The sequence below is a fragment of the Temnothorax longispinosus genome, chromosome 8, assembly GCF_030848805.1.
Source record: "Temnothorax longispinosus isolate EJ_2023e chromosome 8, Tlon_JGU_v1, whole genome shotgun sequence".
Classification (NCBI taxonomy): Eukaryota; Metazoa; Arthropoda; class Insecta; order Hymenoptera; family Formicidae; genus Temnothorax; species Temnothorax longispinosus.
In genome coordinates this window covers 20,497,212-20,508,831 of record NC_092365.1, presented here as the reverse complement: position 1 = coordinate 20,508,831, position 11,620 = coordinate 20,497,212, and the positions used below count along the sequence as shown (strand labels likewise).

The 11,620-nt window shown below is 35.1% G+C and overlaps 2 protein-coding genes across 3 annotated transcripts; both read right to left on the bottom strand.

The window, feature by feature from the left end:
• Window positions 1-63: 63 nt before the first annotated feature.
• Window positions 64-2,190, bottom strand: LOC139817131 (protein THEM6). Its single transcript, XM_071784962.1, has 3 exons — window positions 1,926-2,190; window positions 803-1,017; window positions 64-712 (listed from the first exon to the last, which is right to left on the bottom strand). Exons 1-3 carry the CDS (start codon window positions 2,068-2,070, stop codon window positions 476-478), a joined length of 597 nt encoding a protein of 198 aa, XP_071641063.1. The 5' UTR covers window positions 2,071-2,190; the 3' UTR covers window positions 64-475.
• A 1,890-nt stretch (window positions 2,191-4,080) lies between these two features.
• LOC139817130 (protein THEM6) lies at window positions 4,081-10,875 on the bottom strand. Of its 2 annotated transcripts, none has more exons than XM_071784961.1 (5): window positions 10,686-10,875; window positions 9,347-9,778; window positions 7,689-7,903; window positions 5,192-5,377; window positions 4,081-4,984 (listed from the first exon to the last, which is right to left on the bottom strand). In XM_071784961.1, exons 2-5 carry the CDS (start codon window positions 9,501-9,503, stop codon window positions 4,871-4,873), a joined length of 672 nt encoding a protein of 223 aa, XP_071641062.1. In that variant the 5' UTR covers window positions 9,504-9,778; window positions 10,686-10,875; the 3' UTR covers window positions 4,081-4,870. The 2 variants fall into 2 exon arrangements, with proteins under 2 accessions (XP_071641062.1, XP_071641061.1); XM_071784960.1 differs by having other exon boundaries at window positions 9,347-9,744.
• Between the last annotated feature and the right edge of the window lie 745 nt (window positions 10,876-11,620).

Here is an 11,620-nt window from a genome sequence, read left to right as displayed (position 1 = left end):
ATAAAATTAGGAACTTTATCGTTTAAGCACGAGATAAATACTTTTTACATTAATGATAAAAGGTCCTGTTATCTTAAATTTATTGCGTTTATAAGATTATGAGCGCGTTACAACTAATGAGAAGTAATATATATTTAGTAAAATTTAACAAAATTTTATTCCTTACTAATTGTAGAGCAAAAAGGAACATTTTACGACATATAAACCAAAATTAAATTCTACTCAACATTGTACCTCAATTAATATTAAGATATATAATTCAATATTACAATTTTAAATTTAAAAATAGCATTTTAATTAAAGAGCTTCGAAAGGCAACCGTGTAAATACCATTATACCATAAATAGATATGCTGTTATATGTATAAAATTATACACATTGCAACAAAGAATCAACCGTAATATAAAAATTATTCTAAAAGAATATTAAATAAATAACGTGTCAAACAAACGCATTAAAAAGAACATATTCTTTCTCATTTCTGTTTCTTCAGACTCTGAGATGATTCTTCCATGGACTCCAGCCACAACTGAAGTTCTTTGGTGGGCTCCGGCCTGCGTGTTTCTGGCTCGATTTCGGCGATTATATCCGCTACCGGAATTTTCAATCCGGTTACAGTTTGTCTGCTCAATACGACGGCGCGAATAAAATTATCCGTGAGACTGATAAATTGCTGTTCTATATAAAAGTGTTTGTCTTCCCAATAAATGAGCTGCAACAAGAAAAATTAAATCGACTTAATTATCGCGCAAGAACAATAAAAACATTTAAAAAAGACGCAAAAAAGTAATCGATCGTATACCTTTGTCGTAACCTTGTACGGCGTAAAGATAGGAATTGCCCGACGATATCGTATAGTGGATGCACCTTGAACAGCACCGCCGCCTCTTTTTGCGACCGCGTCGTAAATACCTGAATTATCGTAAAAGTAAAAACGCGCAAAATCCAACTCGCGCAAGTATCGTGCGTTATTCATGTGCTTCAAGACCAGGTCAACGTCCTGAGTGCTGCAGATTCCTAGAACAAGGGAAATTCATTAGCTATGACATCTCACGACAGAGACGAAATTTTCTGGTGGCCAAAGAGTTACAAGCTTTCTGTTCGGATTTTTCGAAATTGTATACGGATAACCACTTATCCTTTGAAACGCGAACCTTTCTATTTCGAATAGTCCAACTCGTCCAATGTGTTTGTCCTACTTAAATGAATCTTATTACTTAATAACTGAAAAAAATCGTATAATGAACTTTTGGAGTTTAAAACAGAGATATTACAAGAAACGACCTGTATATACATATACGTGACTGTTTAGTCTTTCTGCGAATGAATATACGGTGCCGGTGTTCCGTAGAGTGAAGAAATATACGCCGATATGCTGGCGCATCATTCCGTACAGTTATTTGCCGACCCACATAATGTAACTGAATACATTTGAAAACATGACTCACAGAATGTAAATATACGTCATAAATAAGTAGTGTACAGTGTGTGCACCGGTGTGTGCACACCTGGTAAATTATGAACATTTTGATGCGTTGAACAAAAATGTACACGATACATGTAAAATGTCTTTGCAAAATATTGGAACGTATTTTTATCGCGATATGTCTACTAATGTAAATCTTATTCGCGACCTTTGCTCTTGATACACGTAACAACGACAATACGATACGACTTTGCACACGATCTATATCTCGCTTCCTCCACACTCGGCGAATTATTTAATTTCCCACAATTATTTCCATGAAGTATCGATAATATCTTATAGGAAATTTTATTTTTTTGTGACGCAACAACGTACACTTCTTCCGTTCCTTAGAATTATTTATCAATGTCCTTGCAATTAAAAATGCCTCATTTAACAAACCGCAAATAGATTTATTCACAAACAAAGTTAATAATCTATTATAAGTGTGAGAACTTACCATAAATCGTTGTCGTATCGAAGAGCTTCTTCTTCTTCTCGAAAAGTCTGCCCCAAACGATGGTGAAGATAATTCTTAGGAAGTAGTTTACATCGAATAGAATGTAGAGAATGGCGACTATCGCCACGGCACAAGAACACAACATTATCAGCTTCCTACCGGCGTATCTCTCGCTATCTGAACAAAATATACTGTAGCACGCCGATTCGATACGCGCCTCCTCACGGTCGACAGAAGACTGACCGTGACTCTAGCTTGTCTGGAGGTCTCCGAAGAACCGGTTCCAAAGGCACGTTACTAAAGACCGACGCTTCAAAACGTTGATTGATCGAAAAATGACAACCAAAATTAGAATCACAAATTGGAAGATTTGCAAATAAAATGTCAAGAGATTTATAATAGAACATCACACAAGTTAAACGCACATAATAAGTTCCTTTTATATTAAAAAAGAATAAAGAAATATTAATTACTCTGTACAGATAAATGATAGCTGCTGTTTTAATTTGTTCTTCTTTCAATTTAAAATTCTACAAATATGTCTTTTAACACATGCAAAATCAGCTCCGATAACTGAAAAAATGTTTTATTACCTGTCTAACTATTTAAATTTTAATATCTCATTTCGCTGATTAAGTCTAAATCCTTAAATGCCCCGTGGGATCCAGCGGACCCCAGACTTTTTAGAATGAAATATTTTCAAATGTTCTTGCCAAAAATGGAGCTCATGCTCCCATTGATGATAGTTGAGTGATTGACCTACCCGTTTGTACACTTAGCAGTACTCAGTTTACTTAATTTTTTATACTATGTTGAAATTAAAATTTTAACAATATAAGCATTTTATTCTCTCTTTTAAGCCTTGAACAACATTGAAAAAAATTTTCATAACTAAAGATAAAAAAATCAATGAGTAAGGAGACATTTTTCATGTGGGGTCTTTTAGACCCCTCATGTCATTTACGAGATTCTTGAGAGGTGTGGCATTTAAGGGTTAAATGAATCAAGATCGAGACTATATTAAAAATAAGGTTTCTCTATTTTTATAAAAATCTCCATTTTTTATAAAATTTTATTAATTCTTATAAATATTAGGTAACACACACGACAGAGGAAGTTAGCGGCTATAAAAAATACGTGAACTATCATTGGTGTTAAAAAATCAGTGACCTCGCTGCTAATTATTTATTCCAATGTGTGCGCATATCCAATCAGATATAATATTATAGTCTGCAAAGTCGTTAGGTGTAAGGAAGCAAACTAAAATACCGGCGACTTTTTCAAAAACATCAAGTTATTATTGCGAAAAGACGCGTTTTTAATTTAATAGATAGATATATTTCTTCCAATATGTAAAGGCACCTAATATACTATGTAAATACACAGTCATTATTATTAATGCCAAATTTAACCCGGCTTTAGTAATCGCGCGGGTTTCCCCACCTTTGGTTTTTCCGTTGCGTGTGAGAGGACCTGCAAGCCCGAACACACGTTGACGTAGCCGCGATCGTCGCCTCCTCACTGTAACCGGACGTGGTTAAGTGAAGGCTCAGATTCACGAAATATGTTAATCTACTGCCCAGTCGCCACTCGGTTTAACCAATAATCTACCGAAAAGGTAAGAAATACGTATCTCGTCAAAATTGGACATCGATATTAACCACCTTTTCTGTTTCAGGTTCCTGCCTTCGATGGATCGCCGCTGGACTACGATGGACCACCAACGATGTGACCTTGGATCGCCGCTGGACAACGAGGGATCGTCAATTGGATCGCCGATGCTGGACCTCCCCTGATTCTCGCCTTAAATATGGATCGCCAACCGGATCGCCGCTGGACAACGAATGGATCGTCAAAGAATCAGGTAAGTATCAGGTAAGTACTCACTAACTCTTGACACTTTTGATTTATGTAAATTAATGATCTTTTATTGCTCGATCAATTTACAATCATTATTAATTTACAACCTTGATTTCAGGATGGCCTTAGAAACTTGATGACCAATATGAGAATACAGTTTCACAATGTTCGTTTCGCGCTCAAAGATGTTATGCAATTACAAGTTACTATTATCGTAGTGCTAGCGGTAGCGTAATATGCGGCTAAGTCCCCAACATGATTATGTGGAAAATAATTTAAATTCGTAACACACAACGTTAATGTAAGATATTTAATCAGTTGTAGTTAATGGCGTGTTAAAAGATAATCTTCTATATTTTTATGTACTATGGTAATATTCAGTTCAATCATAATAAATTAATTGTTACGCGAGTAACACAAACCAACGCAGAAAAATCCACCTCTCTTCTAATTTTGAGGTACGTTTTTAATCATTTGATGCAAAAATATTACACGTATACAGTTACATAGTTTTGATATTAACATTACATACACTATATCAAATTTTAATTAATACCTCAATATTTTATTTTTTTTTATCAATGTACGATAATACCTTGACATTGATTTTTTACGCTCAGCAGTAAAATAGTGTATAATTATAAAATACGAAGGTAAAAAAAATCATTATATTCTTCTTCTAAAAAAAAGTCTTCTTAAGACTTTACTTATAATTACTTTCTTTTTCTAAGAATTCGACTATTCCATGTTTCAATATAGAAACACTAGAAAGAAATAATCGCTCGCTGCGATTACATTAACTATATTCTTATTCCGTCTCGATTGCGGAACAGCAGGCTTGTCGTAGATCATTTATTTTGTCGAAAGGCCATTTACGGGCTAAGTTTCCGTTTCTCGAGTTAAACACCCAAGTCGCGAGAATCACTGAGATTAATTGTTCTTATTCCGGAATTTCCAGAACAACATCCGTCCGACCGATGATTAAGGATGGAAATCGCATTCCGATATTCCGCTCATTACACGGTCGTGGTTGTGTATATCGGTGCCAAAACGACGTCACCGCTGGACGTCGCGGCGTCCGTTTGTCAGCAGCGCGTCGTTATTGTGGTCGGTTCCTGCCTCAACATCGCTGAGGATATCTCATTACTTTCCATCCATCTGCTAACCTCGGGTGGCATCTCTGGCCGCACAGGAGATACCTAAGAAACCACAATATGCCGTTTAACTTTTGCGCTTCGAGTTTATCTAATTAAAAAATAGCTGGATGGCCCAAAGCGACTTGAATAATACATTTTTATTTCAGCATAATGTCAACATGTATACTTTCTATGATAAACGCAGTATAAACACATTCTTGACAGTAATTGAATTATTCAAAATAATATTCGAACGTAATTAATTCCTACCTGAGTTACACCTGCTTCGACGTTCCCGTTCTGCTTCACCCTACGATTCAGTAGGGCGCTAATGACAGTGTCAGCGCTGCAGTTAAGAAGTCTCTGCCTGCAAATTGCGATTGCCCTTATGAAACCGTCGCTCGGCGTGATAAATCGATGCTCCATAAAAAAGCTCCTCTCGTCCCAATAAATAATCTGAAAAGAAATTAACGAAATTATACTATACGCAAGATTGCGTACGTACTTGTGTACATATATTATGCTAATTAAAATTAAAACGTCGAATGCCCATTTCAAATCCGTTTTTTCCTATGTGCTACTCTAATCGTAACTATTCTATTTATCTGCTACCAAGCCGATCAAAACGCAACAGTTTATTAAATACAAAGTTTTCAGTTTTTTTAATATATTTATGGGACATTGCCCCATTTTTTCCCAAAATATATGTAACTTATCCGAGTGAAGAAAGAATATAGAGAAAGTTCAATTACAAGTGAACCGGTTCGATGCATAATGCTTCTTTACCGATCTACCTTACTTTTCGCAATACAGTACAAATGTACAATAATATGCACAAGTAAACCGGTTCGAAACACTTCTTTTCCGTTTTGATTTTTGCAACATTGAAGACACTTATGTAACAATATGCACATAGTAGCACAGTTATGCGTATATTGTATGTAAAACCGGTAAAACATTTTTTATATAAAAACATATCTAAATATATATAATTATATAATATTATATAAAATATTATATAAAATATGTCCATATATGTTTTTTTCTCTTGTATAATCTCTGTTCGTTTGTTACAAGAAAAATAATTAAAAAAAGAATTGGAAAATAATTTTAAAAATAATTTTTGCATTGTTTTTTTATTATTTTTGGATTGTTTATTTATTTGCCCATATATAAAAATTTATAATCACATACATATAAATGTAATAATATACATATAAAATATCATTATAAATAATTATATATGAGCAAATTTTTCACATTTGCATAGACTTTATTTTTTTGTAAAAAAAAAACAATGCAAAAATTATCCTTTTAATTATTTTCTAATTCTTTTTCTTATTATTTTTCTTGTACATATGAACAAAGATTATACAAGAGAAAAAAAACATAGTATGAACATATTTTATATAATATTTTATATAATATTATATGATTAAATATATTTAGATGTTTTTATATAAAAAATTTTTTACCGGAATTGTATATATAGTACCATTTTCCCATTCCGCTGCGATCAAAAATCGATAACGCATAACCGAAGATATTTAATTTAAAATTCTAAACGCGTTATACCGTCCGTTATACCGTTTTATTTTTTTTCAAAAGTTAAAATTCGAAAATTTTATAAGAACCTTTCGAGATGTGACCTTTCGAGAACACAACAACACAATAAAAGTAATAATAATTCTCGAGTAAATCTCATTTTCTTCGCCAATCAAATAATAACAAGTAGAAATATTGATTGACTGATTAGTCCTTATAAATTGATGTAATCTTTGATACTTGTATTATATGAATCTCATTTAAATATTACCTCAGCCAGGCTGAGAGTAATATTTTTCGCAATAAATTTAATTATTTAAACGAGATGCTTATATATACGTATCAAAGATTGCATCAACTTATAAGGACCAATTTCTTGGTTAAAGTGCGTCTTGACGATAATAACCGAACCAAATCATGGTCGTATTGTTTTGACAATTATAATGGCCAAATAGAGTCGATAAATATTTCTACTTGTAATAATAATTCTGTCGAATTCATCGATTTTTGGATTGCAATGTTTATTCAGCCAGATATTTTTCTTGTGCATTCTAGGATGCTAGACTATTAATTAATTGAAAATTAAATCAGAAATCAATCATTACCGCGGTAATCCTGGCCTGCAATTTGCCTTGCGTATACATGTACACGGCCACTGCTCACGCATTTACTCGATACCGAGGCGTGACCTTGTCTCTTGATACAATTTAATGCGTCTGTTAAGGACATTAAGGACAGGTTTCTCCGTAAGGAGAACCGAGAACCGCCGTTAGTTTCGACACTGTGTGCGTCATACGATCGCGTGGTGCATTGTAATCACTAAATCGAAATGGTGTATACTTCGGAATCGTGAATGCTTTATAAAAACATAACTCGTTATCTATTGACGTGTTTGCTATTGTGTTCGGCATATGCAATCTCCTTCAATTGATACTTCATATTCATAACTGAAAGATGTACTCTCGAAAAAAAAAACGACTTAGAAACTGCAACGGGATGTTTTTTTTTTAAATCTGCAACATCATAAAGTGTCTGCAAACGTTCTTTATTATAAAAAATTCTTGAATTCTTCTTTATTATTATTACAACAAACATACTATTAACTCTCTTAGCAATTCAACAACGTTTTTTTTTTATGCTTACGTAAACAGGAATTTTCCCTCTTCGCCTCTGAAAAATACATTCAAACTACACGCGTTTGCATTTAATTTCCTCTAGTTACCTTAGACGTAATTTTAAAGATCGTTAGCGGTTTGATGAAACGTCTGTAGCGTATAGTGGCAGCTCCCTGCACGACGCCGGAACCTTGAGAACAAACCTCTCGATACAGATCGGTTCTCTCGAAGAAGTCGACCCTCGCGAAATCGAGCTCGCGAAGATACCTGGCGTTGTTCATGTGATATAAAAGCGCGTCCACATCGTTGGTAGTGCAAATTCCTAAAAATCATCATAAGATAATTGTGAGTTTTTTGAACTTGATTTGAAAATATCTATTACACTTTGAATCACGCTACTTTGTTCATTGATCGTGATTACATCGATTGAGCGATTAAGATGTAAATGCATGTAAAGGTAACAAGAACACGTTTGTATTACAACAAGCGATATAATTATACGACAAATAACACATATAGAATGGTTAAGATTTAATGGTCATGATTATAATTCAACATATCAAACTTGAAAGTGTGTTGTATAAAATTATATATTGAAAGTTTCTCAAATTCAAAGAACAAGAAATTCAGTTTCACAATCCATATAAACCGCACATTTCAGCTATAAACCGCATATAAAATAACTGCATATTTCTATGCAATTGATCAAAACCAGAGATTCTTACGTTATATAATGACGTTACATAATGGAACATGATGATTTTGAGGCATTAGTTGATTTTAACTTTGGATGAAGTTAAAAGAATTAGGGACGCGTAACTGTGGCTAAGCACCTACATGGTATGTAGATGTAAGGATATGTACAACTAATCGGTCATTGCATTCGTTGAAAAGCTATACATATATTGAACCATTCTTCAAGCAACGTAAACGTCGCGCGTCGAGATAAAATCAAATGCTATAGCTTAGTTGTCCGCCAGAAAACGTAACGCATCAATTTGAGAAGAATGCAGAGGAGATTTAAGATTTGATATTTTACGCTATATTTGACGCGTTATGTTACGCAATCAATACTCTGAATTTGCGACATTCTACCCGCCAGCTGATTCCGCACATGATAGGTCAAGGTTCACACAAGAGGGAGATAACCGGGAGGGATCGTAAGGATTCCTAGATTATATCGTAACGATAAAACGGCACATGGTAGACCTTCAATGCAATCGCTTTTAATGTCTTGTTATTAATATCGAGGTATTCATAATTATTTTTAAAATTTTTGATGGGACAAAATTTTCCGTGTTAAGGCATTCCGTTTTATAGGCATCGTTAAATGCGTTAAAGCAATTTATAAGGCATCCTTAAAATAAATTTACCAAAATTCCAAGGATTTCCTGTAAAATATTTTATTTCTGCTCTGACGTAAGAAATATCAATTAAATGTGTGCTATTTTTAAAAAATATTCTACTCTTATTTTTCAATAAAATGATATTAAAATAAAAGTTTAGATATATATATATATATATATATATATATATATAAACTTGAATAAATTATTTTACGATATTTATTATACAGTTGTTTACGTTAAGGAATACAAATGGATTTTAATTCGTAGCATAATTAATTTATGTATAGCTGTGAGTTATTCGCACAAGGTCGGACATTTTTTTTTTTTTTTTTTTTTAATGAATACTAAATGGAATCGTTAAACTTCAAATTCGCTTCCTGAATCGAAGCTGATTCGAGCGTAAATTTCTCACGTACCGTAGATCACGGTCTCGTCGAGAATGTGCACCCTTTTTTTGCAGTAGCGTGCGAGGAAGACGGTGAAAAACATGCGCAGGAAGTAATGAAATTCGACGAGGCCGTAAATGAGCACGATGGCTACGAAGACCCCGACGAGGACCCAACAAGTCATCATCTTGATCTCGCCGTGCTCCGCAGTCCGCTCCGACGAAAATCAATCCGGCGATTAAGGCGGACACGCTACCTCTCTCCGTGTCGGGGGTGGCTAGACTTGGATATCCTCCACTGCCGCAACACCTCGGCAGCAGTTTATCGATTCGTCTTTGCGGTCGACGGCGTTCCACGTCCCGTCAATAAGAGCGCAGGCTGAACTCGCAACATTTCGAAGGATCGCGAACGAGTTGCGGCAGCGTCATCTTAAAACATTGGATGATGTCATTCTGACGGATCCTTGTTGACAGAAATAAGTCGCGGACTGAAACGCCGGTTTTCGCCGTCCAAGGGTCAGGGTTTTTAAATTGAGATTTTGCGATCATGAGTAATTCGTTGCGGGTACATTCCGTTGCGATAAAGCCTAATAGTATCTTCGTTTATAATCATATACTCTCGATATATGAACAAATTTTATTACAGCACATGTGTTGCAAACGTTAAATATTAAAGCAGCTTGACGCACATCGACGCTAAATGATTTTACTGACAATTGACAGCCGATTGTCAGCGATCTCCCCCCCCCCCCGAATTCACATCAAAATAAAATAAAATGCCTTTGATAAATTATTAGAACTAATCAACTCTTTATACCTGCTAATTGAGGAAACTTGAAGAGAAAAATTACGGCAACAACGTGCTATCAAACGTATATGGTTTTATTTAAAAATTATACAACTGTCTGCGTTTTTTTACGATTTATTTATCAAATCGTAATGCTGTCGCATAGAATTTCTAAGAATTACTCAAGCGTTTAAAAAAGACGATCCAAGGAAAGGTAATACGCGTATGTACACATTATGTGTGCCAAGCATAGATTTACCTTATTTAAATAAGAGAAGAAAACTGAATCGGTTATGATTAACGTCGCTCTGCTAACCAATTTCGACTGGCAAAAAAATCAATAAAAATCGAACGAGCTGTATAGCAATGGAATTTTGCACCACGCTCGCTTTCGATACTTTCGCGTTTACCGTCTCATTATCAGGCAGGACACGTTTTCCCCCCGACCCATCGCGCGCCGCGTATTGTTCTCTTCCCAAAAAATTTAGCGTCTTACACACGAAGGCCGTCCTTTTATGTAATTATTCCCCGCACAATGTATCACATATCTCTTTGACACCTCAACACCTCGGTCAACACTTACATGATCCTCCGATAGATTTTACGAAGAGTCCGCTAATCCACCGGCGAGAAATCTTTCGGAGGTAGATCCGGACCGCGTACCAAAGTACGCGGAAAATACACACCGGTACGCACACATCCGGTGATGGAGGTCCTATCCTATCCCGCCGGTGATATCTCGCGTACTGATGATCGACTCGACGTCCTCGGCTGGCCGCCGTAGCCGGCACCGAGATGTCCCTTCTCCCAAAAGCCGCATCTGCGCCGAGGACATCCAACTAGGAAGTCCTCGCCTCTTGGTGGGAGGCTCAGAGCGGATCAGAAAACTTTGACGTCACCGGCTAGCGAGTTTCAGCATGTGATTGATCCGATAACGAAGGCAGACCGTAGATAAAACGGGAGAGCGGGGGATCAAAGACTCCATAATTAAAAAGAGTGAAATCGCGACTGTTGGATCTGCGCGATGATAATCGCGTTAAAAATCGCACACGATAATAGGCCTGTTCGTTTTGGCTGAACTTATATATATATATATATATAGATAAAACACAGTTCATTTTTGCTCTTTTTCTTTTCACGTTGGAAAGAAAAAGAGCATAAATTAACTGTGCGAGAAGTTCAGTTAAAACGAACAAGCCTAAGAGTTGCATTTCGCAGGATAATAAATCGTATCATCAAGTTCGCAATTTTAAAGATAAATTTTAAATTCTCTTTAATTTAATGCTGTTTCAGATTCTCTTCAATTATTATTTAATGCTGCAATAACAAAAAATAGATTTCCATATCCGGCTTTCAATATTTTTTGTAATAAAGTTGTGATTACACTTTTTTCGCGCATTTTTTTCTTGTTCTAATGATTGATAAATGAGAAATAAGCCTTGCAGATAATTGTTGCTTTATTGTAAGCTTTATAAATAAACATATTATACATTCGATGATTGAGTTTAAGAAAAAACT

Bases quoted from the DNA above. Each gene is read 5' to 3' on its own strand.
- LOC139817131 (XM_071784962.1), bottom strand. From the start codon at position 2,070: ATGTTGTGTTCTTGTGCCGTGGCGATAGTCGCCATTCTCTACATTCTA. The intron at 1,018-1,925 runs GTAAGTTCTCAC...CCCTTGTTCTAG, and splicing joins CGATACGACAACGATTTATG to GAATCTGCAGCACTCAGGAC. The intron at 713-802 runs GTATACGATCGA...TTCTTGTTGCAG, and splicing joins CGTACAAGGTTACGACAAAG to CTCATTTATTGGGAAGACAA.
- LOC139817130 (XM_071784961.1), bottom strand. From the start codon at position 9,503: ATGATGACTTGTTGGGTCCTCGTCGGGGTCTTCGTAGCCATCGTGCTC. The intron at 7,904-9,346 runs GTACGTGAGAAA...GATGATTTTTAG, and splicing joins CGACGAGACCGTGATCTACG to GAATTTGCACTACCAACGAT. The intron at 5,378-7,688 runs GTAACTAGAGGA...ATTTCTTTTCAG, and splicing joins TCTTTAAAATTACGTCTAAG to ATTATTTATTGGGACGAGAG.